Below are 13,591 nucleotides of genomic sequence, written 5' to 3'. Positions count from 1 at the left end.
AGTGTGTTTTATAGTTAATAAACTCTGAAGCCTCTGGAAGCAAGATTGAGTTACATGGTCCTCTGTGGGTATTTCTTCCCACAGTGTTGTGACCACAGACATACTGTATGGTTGTCACAGTCTCCTGTACAGAGCCAATCAGAATGTATCAGGGTTCTCACGTAATTGTTTTTACGGCTTTTGCAATGCCAAGAACCACTCACAGGGAACATTTTTTTGTGTCCCTCTTGTTGACTGCATATGGTCCCTCTTCACATCTCGTATCATGTCCACTTTGGTGATTTGTTTAAACACCTGAGAAACAACACGTAACTGCTGTGGATTGCCATTGCTCATCTTAAATCAACAGTGAATAAGTGCCTTGTTTTCCTCAACTGTTTTTTTTTCAATGTATGCCAAGTAGCACTAAATTGCAAATTACAGCAAGAAAGTGAGGACAGTATGTGATGTAAAGTCACACTGCGTCTGCTGATGAAGCTCCACAGAGGGAAAACGGGGCATTAAGTTTGATTGCTTGATTTAATGTTAATTCAATGGCCCCAAGATTACAGAAATTATTCAATCTTATATACCCATGTGGCATTAGGAGACGATTCACACATAAGGAGCACTTGCTCACTGTGAGTTGAGCAAGTTAAGTGATTAATGTTAAATGCAAAGGTTCTTCCAAGTTTTATAAGATGAATCTGAGCAGTCACAAGGTGATTGATAAATGAGTGAAGCCTCTTTGTGCACAGCAGGCCAGAACTTATTAGAAGAAGAAGAGATACTGAGACCAATACAGTCTATCACACCATTTAGCCGTTAGTAAGACATTTGTATCCGACACACTCAACACCATTATAAATGACAACACTCCAAATGTGTGGAAGACATTTGCAGCCCTCACTCGCGTCCCGCTCATGGCGGTGGTGGACATCTCTCTTTACAGCATGTTGCCTGTGCTTATTTATAGTTTACATCATATTAACAAGTTTGTGGGTCAAAGTGGATTTTTACATTTTCTTTTTCCCAGAGCCAACACGGTTATTTTGGCCTGCAGCGGACCGATACTGGTGAGGAGTAATGCATCAACCCATCTCTAAATAAAACTAAAGCAATCAAAAGTAAATATCGTCACAAAATCACTAAAGGGATCTCTCTATAGTCGATATGGAAAAACAAACTCCATTCTTATATACAGTAATATTCTTGAATGCCCTGCCTCTACAAATCAACAATTATTTCTCCTGACAACCGTGTCATTTCTTTGTTTTTCATGTCACTAATATGAAACAAACGTCACCAACTTGACCAAAACATAAATTCAGCTTATCTCGTCCTGTATTTGACACCCGCAGTTTTAACCTTTCTTCAGTTTATGACACAAACATTGTTTTAAGAAAGCAAGCAAATTTGAATCTACTAAGGGTGTAAAATTTTCCCAGTAGCTCAGATATTTAGATAGCAAATATGGCTGTAACTAGGGCTGCAACTAACGATTATTTTTATAATCAATTAATCTGTTTATTATTTTTATTAGTTATTGGTCCACAGAATGTCAAAAAATATTGATCAGTGCTTCCAAAAACCCAAAATGTTCTCTTCTCGTTTTGTCCACAAATCAATTTTTTGTTGTTATATGGAGCAAAGAAACAAAATATTCACATTTAAAAACATAATATTTGAAAAACAAACACTGAAACCAATAATCAAAATAGTTGCAAATGAACCGAGTAATCGATGAGTTGTTGCAGTCCTAGCTGTGACAGTTAATATTTCCATTATTGATAATGCTGCCATTTTGTCTTGTTTGATTAGCTGATATTGTAAATAATCTTTACATCAAAGTGTTAAGACACAAAGATGGACAAAAAAAGTCTGAAGAACTGGAAGCAGCAGATAGCCAACATTTTACTTAAATAAAATGACCAAAACAATTAACCGATTATCAAAATTATTACTTTTTGATAAGTGGATAATGAGTAATTCATTTTAGCACTACAATTACAGAGTGACAGCTGAGTTTGTCTGTTTAGAGCAACAGTTTCAAAACAGGAGACTGCAGAGGCACCAAACGCTGTTTTCTGAAAGTAAAATAAATGTTCTGATCAAGATCAGCCGGAGGAAAACTGGCACTGATCAAGTGTCAGTTACTCCCATGACAACAGCAGAAAGGCATTTATATTTATTACTAAATGATGATGATAAAGAAGCGTGAGACCGGGTTGCAACAGAAATACTTTAAGGCTCTGTTAAATTCTCAGCTTCAAAAACAAAAACATCATGAATTGTGAAGTCACAAAAAGCAAGAACTACTTTAAAATTAAAAGTTTAAAAACGGGCTACCCATGTCGTTAATTTTTAATAAATAGTTGACTGTAAGAAAAACAAAAATACAAAGTTAAATGTGATCAACTGTGCCAGAACCTTTATCAAACCACATTGCAGCGGGAGTTTCTAAAATGAGTCAGTGTCTCTGGGATTTAGAGCAACACAAATCATGTAGTCAAACACAAATATACAATGTGAGCTTCCTTTGGTCGTTCCAAAAATCATTCTCTCACAGTCGCCTTGAGAAAACCGATAATGGAAGACCTGCGTTCATGTGACTAATGCCTCGTAGAGAGACTGACATAATTCACACTAAAACAGTTACATGGCTCTTCCTCATCACGTCAGGTTAATTCAGTGGAACACTTTCAATTTTGAGTATGTTTTCAGAAGAGTTCAACCACTTTAGGCTACTGCAAAAATAAAAAATATTAAATTTTAGAACCACAAACAGCAAAGTGGACTGATGAATACATTGATGATTCAATCTGTGATGTGTAAATCCTGACCATAATGAGTTAAACAGCCCATTATACACACTGCTATAGTTTTTTGTCATATGAAAAAACAGGCAGTATACCCAGGCAGCAAACTCGTCAAAGTCTGCATGCCTAAAAGACAAAATGTTTCAACATTATGAAATACTTCGTCAAATTCCAAACTTCAGACATAATACAAGTAATAATAAAGTATATAATAGTGATTAAAGCAGCTTTAAAAAGAAACTGCAACATCACAAACACTTGCTTATTATTTCTGGGATACTTCTGACTAAAATGGGAGGAAAAGAAAAAAAACATTTTCACACGTGGCCAAGTCCATCTGTCTGACTCCATTCTGGGTCATCACAAAGGCCATAAAGGTTGCAGCAGAAATGTCTTCTAACATATGTGATATCAAAAATAGGACTGACGTCTTTCCTGTCAGATGCTCTGTGATGGACAGTCAGAAAGCACTGTGAGCGGAAATGTTACGTGCGGTGGTAAGTTTTTTTTTTGTCAAAAGGGTCAAACTCTTGTTGTCCCATGGTTCATCAAAATGCTTGTGGTGATCCAGTCAAATGATGCATCTATTAAAAAAAGAGAGGAAAAAACCCAAAATGTGAATAATTCAACACAGAGAGCTAAAACTGGTCAGCACTGGTTACCACAGGCAACAACTCTAACAGAATCTAATGTGAACGTCCTGTTTTGGAACATGTTTTTTTTCCTCGGAATGTTACATTTTCTTCTTTCTACCACTTGTAGGACTGTCATGCTTCAATGCCTGCTTCATTACTCTCTGCTCTTTGTTTCCCCCCCCCCCTCCATCCACTGGCCCTAAACTGCTCAGAGAGTTGGGTTCTTCATGCTGCATACTTTCTGCAATCTTATGATAACAAACTAAAGCAACCGTTTGCACAGAGCTGTACCACCCACTCATCATTCGCACGCCCAGTTTAATCTATCCTCTCCCTCACACTGCACTGAAACACAGTGGTCCATGTGTCACATGTCTCCTCAGCTTGTGAGCCATTTTTACACAGACACTGCTGGGGCATTTGATCACATTTTGTAAAATTAGCGAATGGCCAACTGTGCTGTGGAGGTATTTTCCAACACCATGCAGTCCTGGTATGAATATAACCTTACAAAAAAAAAAAAAAAGGATGGAAAACGCACTTGTACCTCTTCCTCACTGCACCACACAGGCTGTGCAGCACTGTTCCTGCTTCTCCGGCAGTGTGGAATAATTCATCTGTCGGACAATCTCTGCAAATAGCTCGTCCACCATGGTCTTGCTCTTAGCTGAAGTTTCAATAAAAGGGCAGCCCCACTCTTGAGCCAGAGCTCGTCCGTCTGACCCAGCGACCTCACGCTCGGACTCCAGGTCGACTTTATTACCAACCAGGATCAGCGGCACCTTCTCAAAGCGCTTCACACGCACTATTTGGTCTCTCATTGGTCTGATGTCCTGAAAATTTAAGAGAGGTGTATTAAAGTGTTGTTTCTCTTGAAAAAACAGTGGACTACATACAGTATAAGAGTATGACACAATAGATGTGTGTGTATGTCCCAGTTTCCCCACTGCAAACAAAATATCAGATATAAAACTGTAGAAAGGTGACAAACAAAATGGTTGGTGTACATGTTTATTGGTTTCCCTTTTCCACAACTCTGTAGTAAAATTAAGTGCATGGACACTATATTGACCATGGGTGTGAGAGTGAATGATTGTTTGTCTCTATATGGCCCTGTGATGCGGACTAGTGACCTGTCCAGGGTGTACCCTGCCTTTCTCCCTGTGTCAGCTGGGACTGGCACCAGCATCCCCGACACTGAAGCAGTAGATGAGTGAGTGAATGGGTGAGTGAGTGATCTTTAAAAAAAAACTACATTTTGTTCTCTACAGCTAGAAATATATTGACTCATAGTCAGTTATAATTGCAGTAGCCCAGGTACTGTTATACCAGAATACCTGGAGCAGTGGCAGTGTTACATAAACATCTTGTAGAGCTGATAAGTCAGATAATCAGTTCTGTCATTTGTCAAATGGTCAAAGTCTGAGTCAAAGTCAAAGAGCTGATGCTTTGATATTGCCTTCCACATTTGACAAAGTGAGTAATAACTGAGTTTTCTGATGATGAAGGCAAGACATCAGAGGATATCCTGTTATATATCCTGTGAAACCATCATCAGGAAGATCATAACTTTGTGATGTTTAATGACTAAATGATCGGGCTCTAAATTGAGGCAATAGTCACTGGTAAGAGACTGATGTGCAGGGTCATTGGATATTTTTTAACTGTTTTGGCCAAATGCATTTATGTCTTATAACAGAAGTTATTGTATATGTTGAGAGTGGTCGACACTGACCAACAGTTCTGCTACATAAAATATCCTACTATGAGCTGTCCTCCTGTTTGTGTTTCACTGTCCTGGGTACTGACTCAAGAACCCATGACTTAGACTCAAACATCGAGATTGGGGACAAGGAAGTAGATTTTTCTTTATTGATTAGGGCTGTTTTTTTGTATCTTCACCCAAATAATTTGGCAAAAGATATTGACAGTTATATTAAATGAAGGGAAACATATTATTCTAACAGTTTTAGTTATAATTACAGCCCAGGAGGTAACATTTATATGAGTTTGCTTGTGAGTTCACTTATTTGTATATTGAAACACAATGTTAATAAATCCCCTTTGAAATGTTAAATGCAAACCTACTTCACTTGTATATCAGCTACAAAATTCAATTGTGACAGAATGGAACACTGGAGCCCATCTTGGAAATCTACTCACTCAACCTTGAAGACTGTAAAACACTGGGGTGTATGTGTGTGGGGGCTTTTCTTGTCACATACAGGGACCCTGCACATAAACACACTCAGGTACGTACCTGGAAGCTCTGCTGGTTCACCAGACTGTAGACCAGGATGAACCCCTGACCGTTCTTAATGTACAGGTCTCTCATGGAGGCGAACTGCTCGGTCCCCGCTGTGTCCAGGATTTCCAGCACGGAGGGAGACGAGTCAACCTCGATCTCCTTGCGGTAAAAGTCCTCAATGGTCGGGTCATATTTCTCGATGAAGGTGCCGGTGACAAACTGGACGGTCAACGCGGACTTGCCGACGCCGCCGCTGCCCAGCACGACAACTTTGTACTCTTTCATTGGGGCGGTGGAGGCAGGCTAATTTAGCAGCTAAGGATTTAGCTACACTGCTGAGCACGCACTAGAAACATTCATCGGACCTTTAAAAGAGCTAACAAGCGACGTGACAGACGTTACACGGTGTAAAATAAGCCCTCTTCATTCATTAAACCAAAGTCTGTCGCTCATACCGGAGGTCGCTGTTAGCGAGCAAAACTTGTTGGCAGTTAAATCCGGTGTTAGCTAGCAGCAAAACTAGCTCGCAGTCCCATGCCCGAGCCTCTACATCGAACAGCAGGGACTTGCTGCCTGGATACAGACAGCAAGATACACATTACACTTTCACTACAGACAACATGCCAGTGTGGACACACGGAGACTAGCCCGGACGCGTCACAAAACCCAGCGCTGGTTTTTGTCCGCCTGGGCCTGGTTCTGGTTCCGGCCCGGCGCCTCGGCACCCAGGCGTGCTATCGACGTATAACCCAAAGATTCGCTGTCTTCACCCGGGGGTCCATGTGCTGGGATATGTTGCTGCACCGGTTAATTTTCGAGTCCGTATTGGGCAGGTTTGATTTCAGAGAGAAAAATGTTTTTTCTTCCTGCAGGTTTCCTGAAGCTAACAGCCTGGTTTCCGCTAACCCGAACACGATTTCCGATGGGGCAGTCTTTCACAATAAAAGTTTCCACTGCGGTCGTTATGAGACATCTATTTCTGAAATATCAATACATGTTAATATTGCAAAAAAAAACAAAAACATGATCATTTCGACCATGACTGAGAAGAAATTTACACAATATCTCTCAAAATAGATTGTTTCCCCACATAATTAGGAATAAAGATATGTTTTGAATATTTTTTTTTTGATTTCTCCAATGCATCCATGGCCCAGCAATACCAGTAACCTATGGTTTATATTATAGCTTTACAACAATGTGTCCAGTGAAGCTGTGTGTAGAGCAAATTACATAATTAGTTTGAAAAACTGCAGTTCAGTGACAGTGGAGTTGAGTATCATTGTCAAACCAGCCAATTAAATAATTAATTAATTAAATAAATAAATAAATTGACTGAGGGTGGCTGTCAAAAAATTGCAAGGCAGAATTTTTTTGTAATTATATAAAAAGATTAATTTGACTTTGCATTAGTCTCCCAAAAGGCTACATTTCTAAACATGAGGCCACAGTTACAAAATTAAATACATTTATAGACAACACTTGTTAAGATACTTAGACTTGTGGCTTTAAACACGTATAACACACAATTAAATTTACCCATGAGTATGCAAAATCACTTCAAAATAAAATGTGTTTGGTTTGAAAAAATATACTTTTTTCAAGGGCCTTGCTTTACAGAAACAGCCACTTTATGCTGCCTTGTTTTTCAGCAGCCACAATGGACAATGGCCAACATGCCTTTCACATTTCAAAGCAGAATTTCCTACACAAATGAAGAACAATGACCTTTCTGGTACAGGAAGGCCACTATAGTTCCCTGATATGCTTGTGAAATGGAAGGGTGAGTGGAGTCGTCCGTCTGTTACAGTCTACACAGTGTCACCATCACTTCGGCTGACACACTGAACCTTTAAGACTGTTATAATGTTACAGGTGAAACTGTAAAAGTCCTTTCAATCAGTGGAAATGTATTAAAGACAATGTTAACCAACAGTTACAAAGAACTGCCCTTGTTTGCAAACATATTTTACAGGGTTCCCACACCTTGATTGACATCAAATTCAAGGACCAATTCCCTTAAATTCAAGGACTGCATGTGCTGACACAGCTTAAGATGGCCATGACGTCCACTCTGATTATTTTGCAGCACACTCTGTATCTGGTGCCAAGTCATTGTCCTTGGGATCTTGGTCAAATTAGTCATTTTCTTTGGTGGCATCACAGCATTTGCGCTCTCTTGCTTAACATTACTCGCCCATTGCTTTGCATGGAATCTCACATCAGCGACGGAGAGAGTGAGAGAGACAGTGCACAAAAATTCAATGTCTATTTAGGGCAATTTTCAAAAAATGGGTCTTGGAAACTTATTAAAATGCACACATTTTTAAGGAGTTCAAGGACCTGTGGGATTTTAGCATCCACATGAGACAAATAAAATCAATGCACAATTTGAGCTGTACATGTTTAAAAGTTTGTCTCTCTCCTCACTAACTTGTACACGTTGGACCTTTAAAGGTGACACAAGAACATAAGAAAAACCCACACACTACAAGAGGATCAGAATTATGTTTTTATTAAAGGTCAAACAGAAATAGCAGAACTCCTTATAGGCACAGTAACTTACTAATAATAGCAATACACAGCGAAACAAATTGGCATGTAGCACAGCAGCACATACAAGCATCACAAGCAAAAAAGAAAAAGAAAAAAGAAGAAGAGTGAAGTGAGAGGTGAATAAGAAACAGCAGTCACCATCGAGTCTGTCCTAGAGTGTCAGAGAGAGTTTTTCATATGGCTTAGTCCCCAACAGTCTTTGGCCCTCTTCACTCTTCACCTACAGGGATTGTGACTGTGTGTACCCAATGTCATAACAACTCACCAACAAGGGATTATAAATAAAGTTTTACAATCACAAAACACGTGATGTTTGAATCTAATTGAATGTGAAACTTAAAACGGAAAAACTACGTCTTGCACGATAAAGGCACAATTATATCTGAAGTTTTCAGGGGGGAAAAAAAATCAAGGTCATGTTCCCTCACTGGTGACAAAAAAAACAACAACCCACAGGATGTTTCAGCTACTCAACCACACACTGTCCACTCAGTGCAGTGATGGCGAGTTCTGGGTACACTGCTTTGTACAGAGATCCTTCTCTCTGTGAACATTTGAAGTCACCATTCAATAACAGTCTGAGGGCTTTGAAGCAATTCACCAGGGTGACTCAGTCCGTCAACCACTGGACAAGTGCCATGGCAACAAGATCGCTGGCTCTGAGAGCGATTGCAGAGCAGCTAATGTCCAAAATCTGCAGGAACAGAGTGACACAAGGATACTGCTGCTGCTGCTGCTGCAATAATAACACCAGAAAACCAAGTTGTTTACAATTTGAACTTGAACCCAGATAATTCCGATTTATATTATTTTGGACAATGACAACAAGGGAGCAAACAATAACCCATTTCACAAAATGACAGAATCGAACACATCTCACTTCCATGTCTGACTCTAAAGGCTGATTTTAATGTCTGCTCCTCTTTTACCTACCCTGTGCTTTATTTTTGGGGCTTTAGAGGAAAGCGCCTGCGTTTGTGTAACGACACTAAAAGGTTAGTAGTAGTTAAGTTATATATTCTGGATTATCTTATCTTGTCGGTGTTTGTTGTTGAGCTGTTACTGAATCAAAAATACTCCTGTAAACGAATGAAACAAGCTGTTTGAAACTGCAGTGGTCATAGCTCGGCGATGTCATGCTTAGGCAGGGACAAAGCTCCAGCAAACGAACAAACAAACAAACAAACAAACAAAGGGCAGATCCCTTTAAAGCAATCATTTTATAGTTAAACAAAAATGAAAGGCTTATCATTTAACAATACATTGATTTGATTTTTTTTTTAAATCAATCTTTTCTCTATATTTATTCAAAATAAAATTTTGAGTATTTTGACATAGTTATGTACATAAGTGCAAACAGGGTGAACCTCACACATTCATATACAGCTCAGTAAGGATCGTCGTCACCCAGCACAGCTGGGCAGGAAGAGACTTCTGGACTGGACCACCATTTTAAACCAAAACTAGAGCGAATTTCATAATGGAAAAAGGTCAGATCTGTGTTCAGAGGCAGCCGAGTGAGAGCCGCACACAGTAGTTTGATGTTTGATTTTAGAACAGATTAAAATCTTCCACTTAGTCCAAAAGCCTCTTTATCTCTCTGACAGCAAGGTGTTTCCTTAACAGCCAAAGTCCATTCTCACTCCTCAAAACACACAACAACAACAACAACAACAACAACAACAAAAACACTATTAAGGTCAAATGAACACAGAAAACTAAAAACACCTGATCTCTTCCGAGGACCTTTGGATATTACAATGATTTAATAATTATTTTCCATACAAAATATTTAATCACGTCGCAATATCAAGACAAACCGATGAGACATTCCCTTCTTGAATAAGTTAGTGTTGTGTGATACTTTTAATTAATGTGAAAAAAGATCACAGTTAGGATAATAGAAAGGTAGCCATGTTGTAAATTGTGTTGCCACAGCAACGGCAACTATTACCATTCACAATGACTCCATCATTGTATACAAACCATTTTCACACTATATGCTTTGTTGTTGTTGGTCTACGCAAACTATTAACTAAGTATAAATGAGTTCTTTTTATATTCATGCTGTGTTTTTTTCAAAGTTAGATTGAAGAAAAAGAAGAAGAAAAAGAAGAAGAAGCTTAACTTACAATAACATGTCATTCTGATACACAAATATCATAATATCTTTGTACAGTGATTGAGAAATAAGGCTCTTTGTTTGTGCCCCAGGGAAAAAAAAAAAAAAAACATGTTCAAGAAAATCAGAAAGAGAGAGAGAAAAAATATAATATAATATATTTCTCATGACACACTGCAGATCCTCAAACTAAACAAATTCTTGTGCATCAATGCATACGTCCTAAACATATGACTCTTCCAAAAGGGGGCAAACAGTTATGAATCGAGAGAAGACAAAGGAGACCAGATTTAGGATATGTTAGATTTGGACAAATTTGTCGACACTCTAATCCCGTTCATCGATCAGGACACAGGCGTCTCTGCTCTAAGACTTACGATAAACTAAGCTGCTGGAAAAAGAAAGTGAAGGGAAAGTATAATAAAGTATATTCTCTTACAGATAAGAGATAAGCAGCTATGGTACATAAGTGTTTCATATGGAGGAAGTCAAATGTCATGGAAACAGTGATAAAAATATTCAATGAATAACCAATTTCACAATAAAAAAAAACCCCAAAGGATTTAATTATTATATATTAAGACACAAATCAATTTTGAAATTCTATTCATTGTTAATCCATAAATACAGTTTTAATGATTAACCGCCTTTTAATGATTTGATAAATTCCCTTTGTAATTTTAATTTAATTCACTTTAATAGATTAATAAATACTTTTGCACACACACATTTCTTATTTCCGTGACTGTCCTCCATAGAGGTGAAAAACGTGAAGCTAAAATGTAAAAAGAATCATTAGGAACAATAATACATGTTTTAGAGAATACACATATAATATCCAGTTTAATTTTTGAAGATTTAGGTTAGAAGATTGATATTTTAAGAAGTTTTATGAACAACTGGAAACGAGGGGAAAATAAGATGTATCTAGTTCCGTGCAGAGATATCTGTATCTGTTTAAGTGGGAAACATATTTTAGAAACACCAAGCCAGGTTTGAGGCTTTTTCCACTGGAGAACACTGACTTGTTTCTTTTTCTTTCTTTCTTTTTTAATGCTAAAATGTCCCAAATGAAGTGTATATTCTACATAGTTCTTAAAAATATAGAGAAAAACCTAAAGGTCTTACAAAATGGCCTAGTAACTCATTAAAGGTGCATACAGTTACAGCATGCAACGCTGCCTAAAGCTACAAATTGTTGCTTTTATATTCCTATAACTGATTTACCGATCAATAAACACACAGCAAAGGATGCTATTCACTGTTTTTTGAGGTGCTATATGAGGTGTATTTCATCACTTTTAGACTATTCCAAGCTGGTTGTGTGTCCCCCCCACCCCGTGTCCAGTTTTTGTGCTAAGCTAATTGGCTAATTGGCTTTATATTTAACACACAGACATGGTCTCTTCTACAAATAAGCATACTGATCCTTTAAGGGTCAATTTTTTTAAAGCAATGGTTCCAATATGCTTCCACTGAACATGGAAGCCAGTGAGCGATAACATCCTACTCACTGGTTTGTCTAAGGCCATGGTTCTCAAACTGTGGGACCTGTACCACCAGTGGTACGCAAGCTTCCTACTACTGTTCTACTGTATAACTCAGGTGTATGTGATGAGAGTGGAGCTGAGGGAATCTTGACCAGAGTGTGTAGAAAATTAAACATTAACCAAATAATAAACTAGTAAAAGTTTTTTTTGTTTGGTACAATAAACGCATTGAGAAGAGTTCGTTCATTTATGTAGGGTGCCAAAATTCAAAACCCACTTCCTGTTGCGTTGATGCCATGGTTCCAATAGACTTTTTTGCGCTATAGAGCCCTTGAGCAACACACAGGTTTTTATGCATGTTATATTTAATAATAAGAGTCACCTTATCTCTCGCTCCACCTTAATCTAATGTCACTATACCAGTGTGTGAAGTATTATGTGAGGAAGAGGAGGATGATGAGAGAGCAAATTATTTTACTGGGGATTAAATCTGCCTCCTGTGAAAGTTCCGTAGCTATGAGAGCTGAATTTTTGAGTTTAACTTGGTTAAAACAAGGGCTGCAGCTCAGGGCGAACGAATCAACCCCAAACTGTTTGAAAAGGTAAAAAATAATTGTAAAAAAAATGAAATAAACAAGAGTAGTGCTGATTTTCTCTATGTTACCCAATGATTCCATCACTGTTTATAGGTGCATTTAGGGCACTTTGGGTATCTCCGGGTGTTGGGATACAAAAAAAAAGCTATGATGATAAATAACTGGCACAGTCATGTACTTGTATGGGTCACATTTGTACTTTTCTGAGTGAAATATATTTCTAAAAGTAGTCACATCGCCCACTGACATTAAATCAATAGCACAATAACACACATACTTGAACATGTATCAACACAGTATCAGCATTGCACCTTTGTGACCAAAGAAACAGCCAGTATATGTATATGTAGTGAATTATTATTACATTTCAGAATGCCTGTCTTTAAGAGCGGCATGTGCAGAGTTTTTGCATTAGTTACATTCACGACACGTTGACATTATTTAAAAGGAATAATAGTGGGGACACGTTGTAATATCTGCAGCATTTACAACAAATCAAACGTGTGATTCGCCCTCTCTTCACTTGACTACACGCGCGACACACCGCTTCATTTACTTTACACTGACAAAAAGACAGCACAGCTGTCCCAGAAGAACCTAGCACAGATATGATTTATTATTATAATAATGTACTAAATAAACACATCTATCTTTGAGCACTAGTCTGTTCTTACAGTGTATTGATAGCAGTGGTTTGAGGAGACTTGAAAGAGGCACATTTGAATTTGGATAAAAGTTATTTCAGCCCAGATCCCAAAGCCATATGTTCACTTTTACAATTCTTTACAGACATTTGTAACCAGAAACCCAACTGGTTTGTAACTTCTTTTTTTAACATCTACTCCTCCATCTCGTGACTTTGCCAACTTCTGACAACAACTGCTGCTTTGTCCCGTTTAGAGTCTTGACGACTTGAGACAAAAAAGGACACATTAGTAGAAAAGACGGACAATTTAAAGTCTAAGACAGGACATTTTCAAGTTCTAAGCTTTCTCCCTGAAGAGCCGTGAAACATAAACATCTTGTGCCACTCATACAATCCGAAAAGCCACGGGAAAAGCATTGGTAACACAGGCAAACGTCTTGTTTAATATACACATCTGCGTCTAAGAGGGACATGTTTTAATAGGAGGAGTTATTTAGGTA

At 38.2% G+C, this 13,591-nt stretch overlaps 1 protein-coding gene across 2 annotated transcripts; it reads right to left on the bottom strand.

Moving 5' to 3' along the window:
• Window positions 1-2,148: 2,148 nt before the first annotated feature.
• On the bottom strand, window positions 2,149-6,610 carry rap2c (RAP2C, member of RAS oncogene family). 2 transcript variants are annotated; one of them, XM_058649856.1, is made up of 3 exons: window positions 5,694-6,610; window positions 3,975-4,266; window positions 2,149-3,382 (listed from the first exon to the last, which is right to left on the bottom strand). In XM_058649856.1, the coding sequence occupies exons 1-2, from the start codon at window positions 5,964-5,966 to the stop codon at window positions 3,988-3,990; spliced, it is 552 nt and encodes a 183-aa protein (XP_058505839.1). In that variant the 5' UTR covers window positions 5,967-6,610; the 3' UTR covers window positions 2,149-3,382; window positions 3,975-3,987. The 2 variants fall into 2 exon arrangements, with proteins under 2 accessions (XP_058505839.1, XP_058505838.1); XM_058649855.1 differs by having other exon boundaries at window positions 3,981-4,266.
• Window positions 6,611-13,591: the final 6,981 nt, after the last annotated feature.

Source organism: Solea solea, chromosome 14 (assembly GCF_958295425.1).
Source record: "Solea solea chromosome 14, fSolSol10.1, whole genome shotgun sequence".
NCBI classification, from domain to species: Eukaryota; Metazoa; Chordata; class Actinopteri; order Pleuronectiformes; family Soleidae; genus Solea; species Solea solea.
Note: the sequence above shows the minus strand (reverse complement) of the source record. Positions and strands in the feature narration are given on the sequence as shown.

Excerpts from the sequence above, each read along its gene's own strand:
- rap2c (XM_058649856.1), bottom strand. The coding sequence starts at position 5,966 with ATGAAAGAGTACAAAGTTGTCGTGCTGGGCAGCGGCGGCGTCGGCAAG. Across the intron at positions 4,267-5,693 it reads TGAACCAGCAGAGCTTCCAG|GACATCAGACCAATGAGAGA; the intron begins GTACGTACCTGA and ends TTAAATTTTCAG.